Genomic DNA, 20,385 nt, shown 5'->3' with positions numbered 1-20,385 from the left:
ATAAATAATGATATTGCTGATCATAAGAATTTTTTTATAAAAAATAACGTAGTTGTGTGAGCCAGTCACAGAACGTGTTAGTGTTTAAAATTCTATTTGATACTTATCTTTTGTTGCTGACCAGGTTGATGGGTCATAACAGTTGCTATAACTCATCATGAGTCATTCCATAAGTTTAACTTGGTAAACAGGTGTATTTGACAGAATTTAGTAATTTAGATCAGCGCAATCTGTGGGTGACACACATCAACTACGACGATTTTGATAAAAAACCTGGCTACAAATTTAACATGGGGATGGAATAGGTTTAAGTACAGTTTTGGTTTGGCTAAAGGTGTCAAGACTGTCAACTGACCATAGGCCATTAAAGAAATTAAAATTGAGAATTGAACTTAGTATTTTTTTTTATTTTTTTTACTGATTACAACTTTAACATGAGAATGGAATGTATACTTCTTGCTAGGGTATCTACAGGGTGATCAACTCAAGGTTGATATCGCCATTGAGATATCGGAAATGGTAAGAATTAGAAAAAACTTTAAATGGGGGAAATTATTTTATTTTTTGTAGCAGATAAAAGAAGTATGAATTTAGTTTCTTTTTAATTCAGCCGCCATTTTCCAATATGGCGGCCAACTTTGAAATTTCTTTGTACGTATTTTATAATGTTTGCGGATAGAACATGCAATTTAAAAATTTTTTATTCTTGAGATTTTTTCTATAAAGCCAGGGGGCCCTACTTGTTTAGGAGTTACAGCTTATAAAAAATTACTTCCGGTAAACATTGCATCATGTAGTTCATCATAAAATATGTAAAAATATTCATTATATTATTTCAAAAATGGCGGCCATTTTCCAAAATGGCAACATATTTGAAAAGTGGAAAACGGTGTATTTTATTGTCTTTTTGGTATGTAGATGCAATTTTAAAACTTATTTCTCGTAGCATTTTTGCTATAAACCTACTCGTTTAGGATCTACATGATGCAAAATGTATACCGGAAGTATTTTTTTCTTAGGCTGTAACTCCTAAACAAGTAGGGGGCTAGCTTTATAGAAAAAATGTCAAGAATAAAAAAGTTTTTAAATTGCATGTTCTGTCCAAAAACTTGATAAAATATAGGATCTTTCATAAAAAATTTCAAAGTTGGCCGTCATGTTGAGAAATGGCGGCTGAATTTTGAAAAACTAAATTCATATTTTTAACTGCTACAAAAATAAAAGAATGTCCGCCATTCAAAGTTTTCTGTTTTCTCTAATTCCTACCATTTCCGATATCCTAATGGTGTCCTCCTTGAGTTGATCACCCTGTATAGTCAACATTACTAGATTCATACCTTCTGTTGATGTAAGTATTGTTATAAATACTGATAATAATATTGTGTATAAATTGTAAATATTAAAGGAATAAATATTCACTCTATTGTGTATTGAAAAAAGAAAATTATTTACCTTGTGTGTATTGCTTGTTTAGTTTAAGAAAGGTTTAAGTTTTTCTTTGTACAGTAGACTCCCTTCTTATCCGGACACCTTTTAACTGGACTACACTTGGCGGAAATGACATCTCTTTAACCGGGCAACTTTTATCAGCACATTGGCTTAACTGGACTAGATCGGCAGGAAGTGGGCAGTACTGAAAAGACTGTTCTCTTGGGAAAGATTTGAGACCAGTGATCACGTGTCTAAATACAATGCTCTCCTAAATTTAAGTGGAATATCACAGTAAACAGTCCGTTTTAACGAGTTTTTGGGTACGTCAGTTTAACCGGAAAACCCATTATCCGGACTGGCCTCAGTCCCGAGGAGTCCGGACAAGAGGGAGTCTACTGTATTATGATTAACAAAACTATCTAGGCTGAATTATAATGTAAATGTATTTTTGAAAAGTTGTAAACTTTTAATATAAATTGGACAAAAACCAATCCATTGTTATAGTTACAACCTGGCAGTGTTGCCACTTTTAGGGTAATTACCCTTTTTTAGGGTAATTTACTGGTCTTAGGGTAAAGTTTAGGGTAATAGTAGATTTAGGGTAATTTTAGGGTAAAACTATAAGTTAGCATAACAATGGAAACTTTGCTAAAAAAATGAAAAAAACTTCAAAATTTGGCAAAAAACGTTCATTACATACTATGGCCAAACCATCATATTCGATTCAACCGGTTTAAATCGATTGCTATGATGAATTTTTCATTATAAAAAGTTATCCTAATCGATCTTATCAATAGTTGGGAATTATCTGTTTTAGAATGTATTCGATTCTATAACACATTATAGGCCTAATAAAATATGAAATATTATTCATTACTGGGTTTGATATTTAATTATGTGATTGAATTGCTGGATTATTTTACAAATTGTGTCAAGAAATTACTACTTAGATTAAAGCTTTGGTGGTACCGTACTGTATTTTAAAGATATGATTGTTCAAAAACAGTAGTAATGGGTCGATACAGTAAAAAAATACGACAGTTCTTGATTCGATTTTTTCGCTATACGATAGTCGATAGGCTGTCAAAATCAACATTTTGTTCTTCATTCGGGTGGGTTTTTAGAATCGAGTATAATTTTACGTAAATTGATTGATATTGGAACTTCATTTAGTATAATTAACCACCTTATGTAAGATTTATATGATTTTAACAATGTTTTATAGCATTAAACACAAATATTAACATTTAGGGTAATTTTTAGGGTAACTCAAAGTAGATTTAGGGTAATTTAGGGTAATTTTAGCCCGCCTTTAGGGTAAAATCGCAACAACGCGGTGGCAACACTGCAACCTGGGCATTTTCTCATTGGCAGATAGCAATCTAAGTAGGCCTACACTACACTCTAAGTCACTGATTGAATATTACAATCATCTGGTTTGGAGTTTAGAGTTGGACTTCTGTCCTTGAGTTAGGGTTTGAATCCTGACTATCCCCTGTTTATGTGATAACAGCGTGATTCACCTAGAGATCCATTTTACTTGATGTTCATTGAAAATAGCAAGCAATTTTATGCGTACAAAAAAACGAGTTGTATAAAATGGGTTGAAATCAAATTGCTGCCAATCCAGAAAATAAAATTAGGATACGTTTTTCAGGCAAGGAAAATTTTTTCTGTGTTGTAGAAGCCCCTCCACTAAAAAGCCATATGATAATAATACCAGTCAATTTGTTTGCCCATAATGTCAAACCATGTTGATACTAAATTTAAAAGCAGTTTTTTAAATAAATCACAGATGGTTTTACACATTTACTTCGAGCAGGCCCGTGGTTCGTACTGTATGTGACAAGCTATGGGCCCGAGAGGTAGTTGTGCCTGCCCCCCCCCATCGGCAACATTGATATAAAAATCATAAAATGAAAATAAAATATGCATTGTACGATTTTCACGCACATCCGCAGTTTAACAAAGATAAGGCTAGTTTTCATGTGCTCACTTTTGATTGTTGCTAAAATTTTCAAAGTAAAGTAAAATATAAAACGTCAATTAAATACTGTTACTTCTATACAAATTATTTTTATTTCCAAGGGTACTTTTTTAAAAGTAAAATGGGTATAGTTATACAAAATTACTAACTTTGAATACAACAAATTTTGTTTTTATTTAAGATGTTACTACAAACATTTACAACGCTAAACACTCAACACTTTACATGACTGGTTTTTTCTAAATTTTTTGCACATTAACGACATCTTCAAAGTTTATTATTAAAATTACATCATTTTCTGTTCACCAGCTCTTTAATGGTTCAGTATAGTTGGGTTGTTAACCTAAACCGTCAGTTCCTGCAGGCAAAGTTTTAATTAATTTAAAAAACACTTATTTAGGAATTTTATGTAACATTTTTCATTGTACAACACTTTTTGCAGCCTTATTTCTAAACTCACTGCCACTTTTTTGATAATTTCATAGAAAAAGCGTGTGATTGTAAAATAAAGGATCTCATCGAACATAAATAAAATAATAAGCAAAAACACAACAACTTTTTCACAACTTTTTTTCACTAGTCAACTGATAATACGTTTCTCACTTGATTGTACAAAAGGAACTGAGATTGGTGGTGATAATGATCAAATGATATTAAACATGAATTACAAATAAATATAAGATGGAACAAGTAGAGAGACATGCAAGCAGTGGCAGTATTGAGTGGGAACTGAGCATTAGAAGGATTCTACTGTCGCACGATTTAAAAATTTTCTGTTGCTTCAACCCCCCCCAAGAAAACAAAAACTCTTGCGCTTCTGGGCTCGGGCCCATTTATAAACGCGAGACTTTCTTCAAGAACACTCCTCGTAAAAGCCCACATCCATATTTTTAGGATAATAATAATATTTTATTGACGATATTCTTTTGGCACTGGATATTGAGTGAATCACATCTCAAAACATCAAAACCAGATATGATCTTGATTGGTATCAGAGATTGTGAGTTGTAGGATGATTTGGTGTGTCAGCCTTATTTGTTTGGTGAATTTAGTTCAAGCCTCATTTCCATCTTGGGCAGAAATTGTTTCAAGAACAAGATTTTGTCTGGGGGAAAACGCTCACGTAAGTATTATGTTATGTTTTACTGTTTTACAGTAAATTTCAAATATAAATATTAAACTCATAAATAGACAACTTATTTCATTTGTAAAATCATCCCCAGTTTATACATAAAAAAGAAACTAACAGACAGTTTGTATAAATAATATAAATAGTATAAAATTACAAAAATCAACAACAATTCGTTACCAACTACGTATCTAATTTGGTGATATTTTGTGTTGCTAGCCTAAGGTTAGTGTTTCAGACTTCAGTTTGGAGAAGAGATTTTATCCTAGTACATACAGTATGCCAAACAAATTTTATACATTTGAATCATCTAAAACGTTTGTGTCTTTCTTATAAAAATGCCACTAGTGTTTGTACTCAAACTAAAAGAGGTTATAGCCATATTGATTAGGGAAGAAGAATTTTTAGTTAATTGAGTTTAAGTCAAACAAGTCAATTTAATCATTAGTTTATTTTAACAATATTAAGGCAATATCATCATTAAACAAGTGTTTTTTTTTATTAACCTGAAAGTAGTCATTTATAATATTAGGTAGTCTCAATGGCGGGCAAATCCAAGACGGCCGCTATCCTCCAACGACTCTTAAATTTTTTATCTTCAAAACAGTGAACTTTATTAAATTAAATTATATAGTTTCATTGAGTAAAATGTGCACAATCTCCAACAAAAATGGTTTACATTAAATTTTTTACTTTTGGAGTATACCTTAATAGAAATTGTATCTCAAATTTTTGTTGCAGTGTCCAGTTAATGTGTACAAGGATTTTGATATGTGCTGTAAGCCGTTAGTTTGTACAATAGTTCCAAAAACTTGCACTCCGAATTTTTTCAACAGATATTTCAACATCTCAAATTATAAGGACCGACGATGTTTGTTACCTTCAAAACAAATTTCCTCAGTCGAGTCTTCAAACCAAACCGATTCTTCAACTTCTTTTGTGGCTACTACCGAAAATGAAATTTCAGAAACTGCTAGCAATGAATTAACAAAATATGACTTTCCGGAAAGAATAACCAATGTTACAGATATTTTAAAGGAAAATAATACAACTGGTACAACAGATCTATCGGATAGTAACAATAACCAAACACGTCAAACATGGCTTCCAAGTGAGTTTAAAACAGGATCAGAAGATGAGTCTGAAGACACATCACTGGACGAGTCAACTCAGAACTCGTTACTTGACAGTATGTCGTACTTTATAGACAGCAACAATGAAGTCAGACAATTGGTCAAAAGATTTGTCTCAAACGATTCTACCAGTGATTCTCTATCCATCTCTTCAATATCACTTGACGGAATGAACCACACATTCCAGCAAGATGAGTTTTCCAATTCCTCAAGCGAAAGTGGAAAAGAATCTGAGTTACAAATTGATAATACTAAAGTTAGCGAAAGTTCTGAAAGTGCGTCCAAATCTGGTGAAGTTTACGATGCAAATGAAACAGGTTTAGAACAAATGGTGGAAAATACTACTGCGGCAAAACAAAGGTATGTTTCTACAAAGACACAAATAGTAGAGTCAGAAGGAGATTGGCATTCTTCTGACATGAAACCTGACTCTCGACAAAATGTGTTCAAGATTGTTACAGTTCCGCCTCCACAATGGTTTCAAACGGGTGCTGAAGTGGTTAAGCTCAATCTCTCATCTGAAATCAGTGAATAATAATGAATGGTGTTCATTAACAAAATTAAGTAACTGTCTAGTTCATCAACTCATTTAACAAAAATTCTCGGGCCTGTTTCTTCCTTTCTTGGTTGTCTAAACTATGATCTAGTATTTTTGATACTATACATACTGTACCAGACATAAAGAATGTTCTAATTCTGCTAGAGGCAGCCTTAAGTGTAATAAATAAAGTGACTAACGTGAACATTGTTAACAATAAAAATGAAAATGTAGATCTCTGAGAAACCGTGCTCAACCGAAGAACATTGGAGGTTCCCTTAATTGTATGGTTCCTGAACTGGGCCACAAAAATCCACTGTTAATAGTGTAAATAGTACCTATTTGAACTACAAAGTTTAGTTTAAGTTTTCTTCCTTCCTTCTATAAAATGTTTATAAGAAGAGGATGTGATTACAGTAAATATCCAGGATTCTATCTCTGGCTGCGCCTTTGTAATGCAGAATAAGATGGTGAAGTGTTAAAAACAACAGTGAACAAAAAAAAGTGATATGATATTCTCTTGCTATGTAAACACTATGTGCCTTCTAGATAAAAGAAAAAATATATATATAGGTTCAAATGATTTTTTTAGATCACTTTTTTTAGATCATTTAGAGTTTTTTTAGACCACAAAATAAACAAAAAATTACAATAATTTACAATCCTTGCGAAAACATTTCTTTTAAATCTTTCCAAAGTTCCCATTTTTATCAAGAAATAATTTTATGTGACCCAAGTTGTGGTGAACTATGGTGACTGTAAATCACACTTTGATTGAAGCATTTTGCCTTTTATATTTACTTTTTAATGCTTGCCAATTTATGGAATAATTCTGTTTGAAAACAATTGTTTCATTTGTGTAAGAAATTTCTAAAATAGGGTACACCATGCAAGATATTTAACATTACACACAAAGTGACAATCCCATTTAAATTATTAAAAACCTTATAATCTTATATGGTTTTTTCACAACTTATTCTTTATTTCATATTTAAGTTTTCAAGAGCCTACTATTTTTTTTATAATGCATGTAGGATTTTGTTTAGTCTGCAAAATACAGTATATTAATTACAGTATTTTGCGTTACCTCTTGAAAGAGGCATTGGTTAACCACAGAAGGATTTAAGTCCAATACCTCTTACAAAGAATCTTAGATTACCAAACCAGTCAAGCAAATCACAAAGATTTTGCAAGTAGATTAAGTATTTATTCTAAGTATTATTTGTGCAAATAGATTAAGTTTGTATTATAAAGTAGATTATATCAATAATTGACGAGACACCTTACTGAAATGAAATAAAATGTTTATTCGTTATTTATACTTACTGAAATGTCCTATTATAAGCATTTTTATGTAACATTAATAATTGATTTGACTATTTTCATGCATTCAGATAGCTTACCTATAATACTTACAATTAAGAATACAGTACTATAAATACACTGCAATATAATTTAAACTCAATGCTTTTGTGAAACACAAAAATGCAAATACGTTGTTAGTTTTTTAATGGGTTCAAAATTATATTTGCTTCTGGCACTAACTTTAAAACTTTTATTCAACATGATAATTGTAAATCACATTACAGTAAAATTAATGGTTAGCCAATGCTTTTATTAGTCCATAATATACATCGATCCCTTGCAGAAAAGTTTTCTCATTTAGGAATTCATCGTTATCATGCAGAAGAGTCGGGGTGTTATTCATAGGAGAGAAGCCAAATGCAGAAATTCCAAGCTGAAACAAAAAATATGAAAAAGCTGGAGGATAAAAAACTAACTTGGATATTCAGTACTAAGGAATGATTTGCTGATAAACAGATGTACTACAGTAATTTTATTACTTTACCTAACCCGCCATGTTAAACTTCCCTATCCCAAGCGTGATGTATACAACTTCCTTACTTCTCGAGTGATGTAAAGTTGAAAAAAACTCACTCGGTGAGGTAATGAAACCCATTTAAATAACATTGAGTGTTTAACTTAAAAATTATACCTCTATGGAGCCAACGACGTTCAACGCTAGAAATCAGCTGTGCGCTTGAATGTTATTGTTATGATTTAAAGTATTTTCCTAACCTAGCTTTTGTTTGTAAAAGAACGTTACTCTTAGAAGATGAGTGAAATGGATAATGAAAAATATTTTACGTTACCCCATGTATATTGTCGGGTCAGGTAAAATCTTGTACGTTACACGTTACGCAAGAGCGTGTTTACATCACTTAGGTCAATTATGCAACTCGCTTACGCTCGTTGCACAACATTCACCTGCGTGATGTAAAAACGCTCTTACTACACTTGTAATGTAAATAGCTATTAATACACAACCTCATTGTGGGTTTTAATGGAATAAGCACAATCAGTGGTAAATTACAAATAAGTATTTTTACTACAACTCACTTTTCTCAGAAACCGACTGTCAGTTCCTCCCGGTGTTATTATTGGTTTTAAAGTAATTTTCCTGAAAAAAAAACAAAGTAAGTCATTTACATACAAGTGCTGTCCGTGAATTAGGCCTTTGTATATCTCACATTGTGAATAAACGAGCTAGTTAAAATCTAAGACCAATACCATGTTCATTACTTAATGCACTAAATATTTTACCCAGTTCCCAACCGTATATGACGAGTGATCAACAGTTTCCAACGAAACAGTGATTATAGTTGAGGAAACCTTGCTTACCTATCACTTAAGACTATCAGGGTTTACCATTGTACTTGATAGTCTTATGTTCCCTATCAGTTCTGACAATCTCTCATTCACTCTACTGCCTCAAGCAAGACTGATGATGACCACAGCCAGCATACACCATGGAAAAATCATTAACATCAAGCAAATGTTTACGATCCCTTTCAAACTCCCTTCACCACGCAACAGTTTTATGTTAGAACACTTTACTTTTCCTACGTCTGTCAAATGATGATTTACTGTTCAATAGCAGTGATGCCTATCAATGGAAACCTATAAAATGGAAACCTATAAAACCTATAAAATGGATACCTATCAATCCGTAACCACGGTCAAAGATAAAGAAGACAAGTATCAAGTAAGTATCAAGTAAGTATCAAGTATCAAGTAGACAAGAGAAATCTAATCACAAAATGTGATTCCTACTTACATGCGTAAACTTTCCTTCACATAGTTTTCAGCTACTATGACTAGACTAATCCTCATAGGGGTTGGAAGGTTGGAACCAGCTTGTACAGTGGATAAAGTAAGTAACAAAGGGCTTGTCTGTGTCTTAGATATGAATGACATCCCTTGGTTGTGACTTGTTGGATACCTTAAATTATGGGAAGCCTTGTAGCCTACTTAATTTCACTTAAATTATTGATTTGGGTACTAAATCTAATCATGATTATCTAGTTGTTACTCTGAAGTGTGCTATTGGCATATTATTGAACAACAGCTTGGTTACTCCAGCTACCAATCAGACCTAAATGTTGATACAGAAATAGAATCCTAAAACTAATCCACAATTAAATTTGTCAGCAACAAAAAATAAGGTAGAAAATAGGCCTAGAATTTAAGACATGCATTCGGTGACTGGCTCACAAAACTATGTGTAAAACAAATTGCGACAGCTGGTCCATATAGATGGGATGTCTACTTCAGTATCCAAAAGTCAATACAAGAACATTGCATGTTTTGGCCTTTGGGTCGAGTTTTCGACCACTGGACGACCACTAGTATTTATTAAAACGTGACAGGGTTTTTTTATTTAACGATTCTGAATCAACTACTTTGACGGATTTTCATGATTTTTATGTTGAAAGAAAGATAATTTTGAGAACTAGGGAATGTCGAAGCCATAATTTTAGTTTAGGGTTTCAGTTTTTAGAAACTAAGTTTTAAATTTTAAAAAGTCTAGCAGCCGACGCTAACATTATACTCAAGCTTTTAGTATAATACAATTTGCTTAACGTAACAGATGTAAACATTAAGCGTTTTCGACACAAATTCAGCATTTGGAAATGATTTGGCATTGAAAATGAAATGATATACGTAGAATTGACTTATTTATACTATGTGTAATGATATAACTATTGATACTTTCATTTATTCGGTAAGAGGATGAGAGTTTATTTAAGTATACATAGCAAAATACTAGATATTCTAATTTATTTTTTGAGCACACACTATATACAGTTTTAATATACTACTCGATTCCCGTACGTAGGACGGGCCAACAGCTTGTTAAGTTAAAATTGCAAATACGGACAATGATATGAGGGATGTTTTAATTACCAAAGAAGTTGAGCTATTTAAAAAAATCATAAATACCCAATAGCAATTTTACTCAAGTGTTTAGTAAATTGAATAAAAAAATTAATTTACTTACATTTCATCGGCAGCTTTTCTAAACGCAGTCCACCAAGGGTTAGTGTCGTCTATCCTCGTGGGAGTCACCATGGGTTCTTTACTCTTGTACTCTATGGTCACCCCTTCCCCAGCCTCCCTACAGAACCCATCCAGCATGTCGCTGATCTCTTGGAAGTCATTATCGTTTGAGAGACGAATATCAAATCCTAGTGTGATTTCAGCTGGTACAACGTTCATTTGCACTCCTCCCTGTGTAAATTATAATTAAGTTTGTAATTAATCCAAGTGATTGAATGTTGTCTGACATTTTTATTTATTACTAGATGACCCGACAGACGTTGTCCTGTCTTTTATATCAATATATTAATTTTTATTTGTATATAGAGTAAATAGGATCTAATTCAAGATGAATGAGATTTTAGTTGAAAGTTGAAGTAATTGAAGACAACACTGTTAAAAGCCAATGAAGAAGATGCATAGGGTCAGAGAAAGTAGTGAGTGAGGCTAAATACCTTCTTGGATATAATGGCCATGGGAGTGAAACAGTTAAAGTAAGTACATATTTTGCTAAAACTGCATTGATAATTCAGTAATTCACAATAGGCCTACTATAATGGTCATGTCTGACTACACTTTAAACTTAAGAACATGATAGCTTGTTTAAAAATATAGAAACATGTATAAAAAGATGAGGCAAATGGCTTTCTTTAGTTTCCTAGGACATCTCTTTTAGGAAACCACACTACGAATATCTGGCCTGTGGTTTGCATGAGATGCTCTATGGGCCCGACCCGAGGGATAACTGCGCCTCCCTCCACTCTTCATTGCATGGAGATTGCAGGGCCGTCCGAAGGGGGGGGAAACCGGGGCTAGCTGCCCCAGGCGTCGTGGCAGAGGGGGCGCCGCGCAGCGGCTGTTTGTATTAACACAGTATTAAAATATGCGAATGCGACTATTACCTACTGGGGGTGGGGGGGAGGGGGCGCCACGACCACGTTTGCTCCGGGCGCCGCCAACCCTAAGGACGGCCCTGGGAGATTGTTCTATTCCTCTTGCTCCCAATAAACCTTTTAATCTCTTGCAATCTTGGGTCTGGGCCCACAGGCTCATTTACTAAAGCGGCCCTTGACATGCATGATTGAGAACAGGCAGCAAAAATGGTAAATGAATCTGTTAACTGTATTGTTAGGTATAGATAAATTCTCATCTAGAGGTTGATTCAAACTTTCCATTTATGCATCTTCTCTTACACTGACTTTGCAATATTTTAGTTACATAAGCATCAAGGTCTATCCAGCTGTTGTGAGATATTCTAATCAACTGGTGTTTTTCAACTCTGCGATGTAAACTTACGTTGAGAAGAGTGAGGTTGACAGTAGTGATGTCACTGACACTAAGTTGAGGATTGGTGTCTAGCTTGTCCTGCTCTCGTTGTCTCCAGTCCAGGAACCTCTCAATGACGACTCTCGTCTTGGCCGCTGCTGTATCTCTTACCATGGCCGACCCGTGACCCGTGCTTCCTCGGCAAGTCACCACAGGTCCTGCAAGCAATTGTAGTGAGTATTTTCCAGTATTGGTGAGCTACTACTTTTAGGATAATCAGTATATTAATGTTTTTTTTTTTATTTTACATTTTTTTATGCAGTAGAATCATTTATTACAATTAGATTAGATTCAAACTATTCTGAGACACTGTGTATTTTAAGACAGGCAACAACTTTTTTTACTGGCCATTTACAGTTGGTTCTAAGTCAGGTGACCATTTATAAAAGACTAATGACTAATGATAAGTTTATGTCTTTTAACAGGGTCAGGGGTTTAAGTGGTGATCTTCTGGTGGAAGACAAAGCTGAAACACAACAAGGTCAGATATGACGGGTAGCAAAAGAATGGCGGATAAACAACATACTTGTTTACAGCAAATAATTTTCAATACCTCTATCCTTGAAATATACTTAAATATATAAAAGGCAAAGCCCTCACTGACTCACTGACTCACTCACTCACTCACTCATCACTAATTCTCCCTTTTCCCATTTACCTAGGAGGCTGAAATTCGGTACACCGATTCTTTGGGCATTAAATAGGAAAACTAAGTACTTTTTATTCTGATCAGGCTTTCGGGCTCCGCCCCAGTGGCTCTGAGTTTCCCATGTTAACCTTATGATTTTTCATATTTAAAAGGAATTAATGAATCTTAACAGCTGTTTCAATTAAACAAGTTGGTTCTGTTCTATGATGTTCGATAGCATTAAAGTTACAAGGATTACCAACAGGGTGCAGCACTGCAGCACTATTATTTTTTTAAATTTATGACAACAGCTAATTTGCAACCAAAAGGTGAGTGAGCGTAGCAAATGAACTTCAACCTGGAGGCGAGTTAGCGTAGCGAACGAGCTAACCTGAAGGCAAGTGAGCGCAGCGAACGAGCTCCATCCTAAAGGTGAGTGAGCGTAGAGAACAAACTTCAACCAGGACGTGATTGAGCCATGCGAATACTTATGAAGTTAAACGGGGCAAAGCTCGCGGGTACAGCATTAAACTCATAATATGTTCAATATTAAATAATGGGTAGTGCAATGATTCATGTCAAGAATTTGCTCCTGACTAAGTGATGGGCCAAATCTTAAATTATAATAATTTAAAAGTCCAAATGTAATGCCATCTGGTCCTAATTAAGTTATTTAGAGCTCAAGGACAGAGCTGTTCGGAAAGAAAATCTTAAGCGCTGAGTCCAGTTTCCATCAAAAACTTTGAGGATTTCAGCATTCAGAATCATCCAGTGATCTTCAGATTACAAGCTCGGACATTTTGGGTTCTACTGTTGTAGCACAAACAAGTTTTAATAATAGGTACATCGCAAAATATATTTATGACAAAATTACATACTCACTCCATATTGTTCGTTCTCCATAGTAAACATAAAATGCATCTTCAGGACAAGATCTAGCTTCGTCAAGTGAGCAGCCAATGTTTAGGCTTCGGAATTCTGGAGTGTTAACAAACTTACGCATCCCGCTATCTCCTTCCTCTTCATCTACCTCAAAACAATTTGTGATGAATCTTATAAAAGACACAAACATTACTAGGAAGTGAATTAATAATTGAATTTGCTGGATACATTCAGCAAAGCATTACTTAGGTAAACAAAGGTTAAACTACAACATTGGAAAAGAGTAAAGCTACCTATTTCTGGGAGGTATTAAGAAAATGTTTTTACGAGTAATCAGGTGTTTTAATTCTTAAGCTTGGTGCTGGATGGGTATTTGGTATTAAGATATTTCCATTAGTTACATCAAATCTTTGACTATCAATACAGTATCCAATAGTCAATGATCAAATATTAGTCACAGAAGTCCTTTAAAAATTAGGGAATTCTTATGGTTTTCCAAGGTAATGATTCAAACGTGGTCTTGTTCTCTGGATTAAGAGACATCTTAAGAATTTAAAAAGAAGACTCCTACCTGACCACCCAAACATAATTCCTACCTTCTTTGTTCCTACTTGTCTTTTTTCAGACATTAATCGTAACAATGATTAGCCAGTTCTATTTTCACCTCAAAACTGTCATTTAAACTTAAGCATTAACCCAAAGATAAATTGTTACTATTCTCAACAAACATTCGTACCTGGTACAAAAGACAAGTGTACGGTTCGCTTCAGTGCAACACCATCTTTTTTTAGTCTCCTTATTGCTTCTAGATATTGTATTCCAATACTTTTCATGTCCTGTGCTCCTCTTCCATAAATATTTCCTTCCTCGTCCTTTTCAGCAGCAAACGGGTCATGGGTCCAGTTTTCCTGGATTGAAATAGTAAAAATATTTTTCTGAAGTTGAAAGGGTAGCATCAGAAGTTTTAGTGTATAAATACTTCATACTCATTCTGCTATATGTCTGAATTTAAAAAAAATAAAATTAACTCTTCTCTATTTATAAACTCAATTTAATTTGTATCTTGTTTTTAACCATCCACTTTATTGCACCGTTGCATAAGATATAGACATCTGATTTTTGGCTTTTGAGAGAAGAATGGTTGTCACATTGTGAAACAAATTACACCAGTTTATTTTTAGTGTGTGTGTGTACAATTTTCATTTTCTACTCTTCCTTATGTGCATTACGATTTAATTTCAGAGAGTCTCACTTGATGCAATTCTGACCAAAATTGCCATTGAACAGTCATAAAACACTTCTTTATGAATGGTTTAACTAAGATTGTATTATTCATCTACACCAAAAGAAGATAGACACCTGAAAATTTTGTTATTTTTTTAAGGAGTTGATAGCCATGCATTGTGCCGTCCACATCTATATCATTAAAATAATTTGTTGGATTTTTGTGTCCAGCAAATCAATCCATAAATATTTATTTTTATAGGCATAATGGGTATCAATTTAAAGCTTATCCACTATGGAGTCTACATCTATTGGATTTCAATCCATGGAGAAGTCATTTTGCAGATACAAACAATTATTCGAGGGCCTAGGGAAGCAACAGACTTCTAGACCACGATATCCAAGAGAGAATAATTTTGCGGAGACTTCGAGATCTTACATTGTGCGAGACTGTAATGAGAAAACTTACAAAAGAAACAGAGATCACGTCTTACTAATACTAACCAGAAAGTATTTAAATGGCTTGAGCACTTGAGAGACAGGGCAACCGTCAACAAACCTGCAAGATAGCAAAGCTAAAAATATATAAAAATACCCCCGCCGCAGCAAACCTGCCGACTAAGCGAATTTCCATTTCTCTGAATTGATTTTCAATTAAACTATTTAAATAACATTTAGGTCTAACGAGTACCTAGGTTTGCTGCTACAAGGAAACTAATAAAGTGTATTTTTTAGTAAAATATTAATAGTTTAGTACAAAATTAATAAATTTGCCAAGTTTGATAAAAATATATCAATACACAAGCATACTACAACATTTTACAATATTCTCCATAAGAATAACATGGGAATTTTAAATCTACAATTTTTGAATTTTCTCCGTTACCAATAACCGTACAAAAACACTTTGTATACCGGTACTAATTTTTTTTAAGCTCTTTAATAAGGTCTAAGGAAAAATTGGGAAATTTTGTGTTTTGAGGGTCAAAAATGAGAAAAACCATTTTTACCCCATATAATACCCCGTTCCCATGGTCCGATCATGCTGGTTCGCGAACTCATTCAAGTTTATCCCGCCTTACACCTATAAACCAAATTTAATCAAAATCGGACAAAAATTACTCAAGTTTCACGTTCACGGACGTAACTTATATATATATATATATATATATAAATAAATATATATACATATATAAAAATTTTTATACAAAAACTAAGAAAGAAAAGGAATGAAAACTTGCCCATGAAGGGGATGGTAAAGGTTAGAGCGAACCTCAATGATCCCTATCGCTCAGGGCGGTATGGGGAAGGGAGTCATGCGGCTAGGCTTTTGGACACATAATGTGTCTAGACGAGGATTGACAGTGGCTGAAGCCTAAAAAGAAAGAAGATTTTCACCGGGAATTGGCTTGCCAAATAAGTCCCAGACCTAAGTCAGGGTTGGTGGTGGGAACGAGGAGTTTGCTACAAACATTTACCGTACTGACTTGGTTGAAATGAAATATATTTACCTGAGTATTTTCATAATCTTTGAGTCGAATCTTTTAAAGTCATCAGACATTATGACCGTTATTCGTTTTAAAATAACACCTATAATACTTAGCAATTGCTCGAATTTGAGCAACAGGTACACTAGTCTTTATTTAAACTTAAAGGCTATGTTATGTTGGTTCATTGGTTGGTTTGTTTTGTTTCTGTTTGGTTTTTGGTTAGATTAGCAGTGTTGTTTTGTGTATATAATGAGAAATATCACGTTTTAACCTTTATCAACTATATATAAAATATATCACGGATTTTGAAGTCACAAAGTGATGCAGGCTGCTAGGATACAACGAATATGTTCTTAGAACATATCCACTCCAGCAAAGCAAGTGATAAAAAGTAGTGAATCCACACATACTAAAAAATGCACTTTCCTGAAAAATTTAGATAAGATACTTGTTTTACAGGAAAAGGCAATAAGAATAATGTTAAATCTAGATTATAATGAGTCTGTAAAGCAACATTTTGTCAATTTGTAACTAACTGTGTTTAGTTTGTACGTACTGGAATTTATCGTACATGTAAAAAATAACCGGGAAAAATTTAAAACACATTGTGAAACCCATCAATACAACACTAGAAACAAAAATAATATAGTTCTACCGAAACACAACTTAGAAATGTATAAAAATTAGCCCTCATATGCCGGTGTTAGGTTTTTTAAAGATAATACCAAATGAAATAAAAGATATTAAGGATAAAAAAATGTTTAGACAAAAACTTAAAGAATTTTTGATAGAAAAACCCATACTCAATAGATGAACTTTTTAATGTTACTATAGATAGTTTTATTTTCTGTATTTTTTGTTTAGGTTCAGTATTTGTACATAGTAATTATAAGCTTGACACTATTTATTGTACGTTTTGTACATACTAAAAATAAAGATAATTTGAATTTGAATTTGATTTTAGTATCAGGATTGGTGCTATAGCACAGGCTATAGTGACTTAGCCACCGACTCACCTCATTATTAATTATTCTTTGGAGGTGAAAAAACCTTAACAACATTTTTTACAGCAGATAAGTGGTTGCTCACACATAACCAACATGTATGATTAAAAGAATTAAAAGTATGGAGTATGAATATACATATTGACACATAGCTGGGTAGTAGATGATTACAGTGTCACCTGATAATCAATATAGGTCGCTGGTTCAATCCTGAATAAATTAGTAACTTTTTGATGGTTTGTAATTGGACTCAGCTGTCCTTCATATGGCTTTTGATCATCTTGGCTAGAAAAGATTTATCTTCAAGCCGTGTTTGCACGAGGTAAGTAGGCAGGCAGGAAAATTACCTCAGGTAACTTGAAATAACAATACCTGAGGCAGGTAAACACAACAATAACAATAATCAGGCAATTCTTTTTCAAACAACTTTAGCAACATTCCTACATTAGTAGAAATTGATACTCACAGGGTAGGCTGGGACCACGTCCATGTGTGAGTTGAGCAGCAGGCTGGGCAGTTCAGGCTGTTGTCCCGTCCATGTCACTATCACTACAGGGTGTCCGGGAACACAGGAGTGGACCATCCATAACAGACCCAACTCTCGGGCTTGGCGCTTGATAAACTCAACACACTCGTCTGGGGAAAGAGAAAAGAGGAAAATAAACTAGATTTGTGTTACCATGAAGGAGGTTTCCATTTCAACCTCCCTTTGAGAAAGTTGTGTTAGAAAGATTTGCTTTAATTGAGTTTTGTTTAGATAAAAATAAAAATTCTAGGAAATACAGTATACTCTTATGGAAAATATTTGTTTCAGGTACATGTTCTGTAAATAGCTTGGGACCTATTTAACACATTCACTTATGGGTGGTCCGAGACTACATACATACAGAGGAGTGTGACTGGTGGGGAACATGTTATATGGAATGAGTTTGGTTAGTATTTATTTAGTTAATAGTTTTAGTCTAGTTACCGGTAATATAAGTTAATATTCAAGATGAACACAATTGAGATGAACAATTAATTGACATATTTACTCTCAATTTATTTCATACACTTGCTTGATATTAAATGGCATAAATTAATATTGGGGGTATAAATTCTCTTACTTGATGGTTGATACACTTTTGATCATTGATGGAAGGATACATCCCATTTCCACGTTTAGACTGCATAGAGTAAAATGAATCAATGAATGTATTTTAATTCATCATATGATAGAGTGTGCTGCGGTCACTTGATGTTTTCTGTGGTATACACCATTTTAACATTATGAGTTCCAAGCTGTGATGTATTGGGCAGTGATGTGTTACTGTGATGTGGCACCAGTAACACATAATCAAACTTCCTTTTACAACAATCCATGCAAGTATAGCTCAACAAAAACGGCTGAAAGCTATAGTTCACATGCACTTTCACCTAGGAATAAAGTTTTAAACTACTAATCTTGGGCTTTGAATTGGACCAGTCTTGTTAGTGTGGTGGACATATCATGGACAAGAGAAATAATCAATAATGTAGATTTTTTTGCCAGCGCTATTAAAGTCGTGTTCCCACAGGCATCCAGACATATCTAACTACGTCCTTGATGTATTAATATTTGCACACTGTACACACCAAAGCTACATCTGGCTCTGTAGCCGGCGAGCCACTGCTGTTTCCCTCTCCACCCAAGCAGCACCACCAACTCACTGATCAAGACCATCCCACGCACCATCAAAAGGATAAGAATAGATAAATCCTTGAATGGTGTCCTATTCAACACCATGATGTGATCCTGCTTTTATTCTGCCATGGATGGAGAATAATGTAGAGATACTGAGAACGATCTGTTGCTGTTAAATTCAGCCTCCTAAAGACCTAAATAGATCCATGTAATTAATTTCAGAAGAAACCAATTTGGCGAATTCCACCATCTTAATGGATGACCTAATGAATGATGACAAAAAGACGGTGACAGCCCAGGGTGCTAGTTTGCATGTGCATAATCGGCGATGTGAGCTTTGATTCAATGTATTATTTTCAGCAACATCGCTCCCGTCGCTCGCATAACGATGGGCCGGTGTGAACACTATCATGTAAATTACATTAAGAGCTACGTCAGCAACGTCTTCCGAAGAAGTGGTAAGACGTCTGCTGACGCCTGTGTGGGCAGAGTGGCGTAAAGGTTTCTCCGGCTGGAAGAGGGGACTTTAGAGTTTGGAGTTTGAGCCTGTCTCTATTGGGTCTGTTGTACAAGACTCTGTCTGCGGCAGAACTTGATAGGAGGATTACTTGGGTGGAAGTTGGGATGAGTCGATTATTTGTCAATTACATTACCCACAGAGAAGTTCCGTGTATTACCAAAACTGGTAATTGTCAGTTACCAATCAGTCATTTTCTACATATTTTCCCCTAGGGTGCTAGGCACGAGCCCGGTATTGTTTTCACATTGCTTTGGCTAGACCTAGGGGCTACCACTAGGGGCACTAGGATAAAATCCATTGGTGTGGTTTGGTGGGACTTGATCCCTGGACCTCAGGGACCAAAGTTCCACGCTCAAATTTCTTGTTTTGTCTTCAAAGAAAAAAATATCCTTACTAAATTTATCCTTAGAGACTGGTTCAAATGTTAATGTGGGATTAATTAATTGACAGAAACACATTTTTTGTGTCCAGTTTCTAAAATTTACTAATAAGTAGCTCCTAGCATTTTGATTTTAATTAAAACCATGGTTTTTTGTTCCAGATGAAAACATTGTGGTAAATTGTAAGCTATGGTACCTACCATAGTTCACATCAGGGTGGACAGATGGTATTCTGAGATATTCTCTAAAGTTGGTAACAGCTGGGTGTTCATTATCCACTTCACTCTTGCCAACCGAACAGTGTTCCATGTCAGTTGTACCAACTGTTGAGCAGTACTGAGTCACTATCACATCAAATTACTTGTTTACTCATTATAACTAATTTAATGGTTATTTTGATAAGCTCTGAATAATGGTGTGTTGTTGTATAACAAGACACTACTATATTTTATCTTTGTAAACAATATAGAGTGACTACACGTTGGTGACATGACAAGATTATTTTCCTTTTGGATGCTTCACTTTGCAGTTTTAGCTTTTTTTCTCCTTTAAAGGATTTTTGGTATGGAGTTATCAACATTGGGATTGATGAGGGAGAAGGCTGCAAAATTTGGTTTTGTCATATGGTGTTCACTGGATTGAAAAATAAGTACAACATGGAAGTAAATAA

At 34.3% G+C, this 20,385-nt stretch overlaps 2 protein-coding genes across 2 annotated transcripts; one reads left to right on the top strand and one right to left on the bottom strand.

Annotated features, from left to right (window-relative positions):
* Window positions 1-4,453: 4,453 nt before the first annotated feature.
* Window positions 4,454-6,774, top strand: LOC128989895 (uncharacterized). Its single transcript, XM_054412020.1, has 2 exons — window positions 4,454-4,541; window positions 5,384-6,774. The coding sequence occupies exon 2, from the start codon at window positions 5,739-5,741 to the stop codon at window positions 6,213-6,215; it is 477 nt and encodes a 158-aa protein (XP_054267995.1). The 5' UTR covers window positions 4,454-4,541; window positions 5,384-5,738; the 3' UTR covers window positions 6,216-6,774.
* Window positions 6,775-7,758: 984 nt separating this feature from the next.
* On the bottom strand, window positions 7,759-20,038 carry LOC128989894 (aminoacylase-1-like). Its single transcript, XM_054412019.1, has 8 exons — window positions 19,916-20,038; window positions 17,619-17,788; window positions 14,171-14,342; window positions 13,435-13,578; window positions 11,895-12,082; window positions 10,561-10,790; window positions 8,619-8,679; window positions 7,759-7,956 (listed from the first exon to the last, which is right to left on the bottom strand). The coding sequence occupies exons 1-8, from the start codon at window positions 20,022-20,024 to the stop codon at window positions 7,813-7,815; spliced, it is 1,218 nt and encodes a 405-aa protein (XP_054267994.1). The 5' UTR covers window positions 20,025-20,038; the 3' UTR covers window positions 7,759-7,812.
* Window positions 20,039-20,385: the final 347 nt, after the last annotated feature.

Source organism: Macrosteles quadrilineatus, unplaced genomic scaffold (genome assembly GCF_028750875.1).
Source record: "Macrosteles quadrilineatus isolate MER2022 unplaced genomic scaffold, UCM_ALF_1.0 Scaffold_3__2_contigs__length_128488019, whole genome shotgun sequence".
NCBI classification, from domain to species: Eukaryota; Metazoa; Arthropoda; class Insecta; order Hemiptera; family Cicadellidae; genus Macrosteles; species Macrosteles quadrilineatus.
Note: the sequence above shows the minus strand (reverse complement) of the source record. Positions and strands in the feature narration are given on the sequence as shown.

What these genes read in the sequence shown, in the direction of transcription:
- LOC128989895 (XM_054412020.1), top strand. Translation starts at nt 5,739, where the DNA reads ATGTCGTACTTTATAGACAGCAACAATGAAGTCAGACAATTGGTCAAA.
- LOC128989894 (XM_054412019.1), bottom strand. Translation starts at nt 20,024, where the DNA reads ATGGAACACTGTTCGGTTGGCAAGAGTGAAGTGGATAATGAACACCCA. An exon ending in ACGTGGTCCCAGCCTACCCT is followed by an intron (nt 14,343 to 17,618) that starts GTGAGTATCAAT and finishes ATTTCAATCCAG; the next exon opens with GAAAACTGGACCCATGACCC. An exon ending in ACACTTGTCTTTTGTACCAG is followed by an intron (nt 13,579 to 14,170) that starts GTACGAATGTTT and finishes GTTTTGAGGTAG; the next exon opens with ATGAAGAGGAAGGAGATAGC.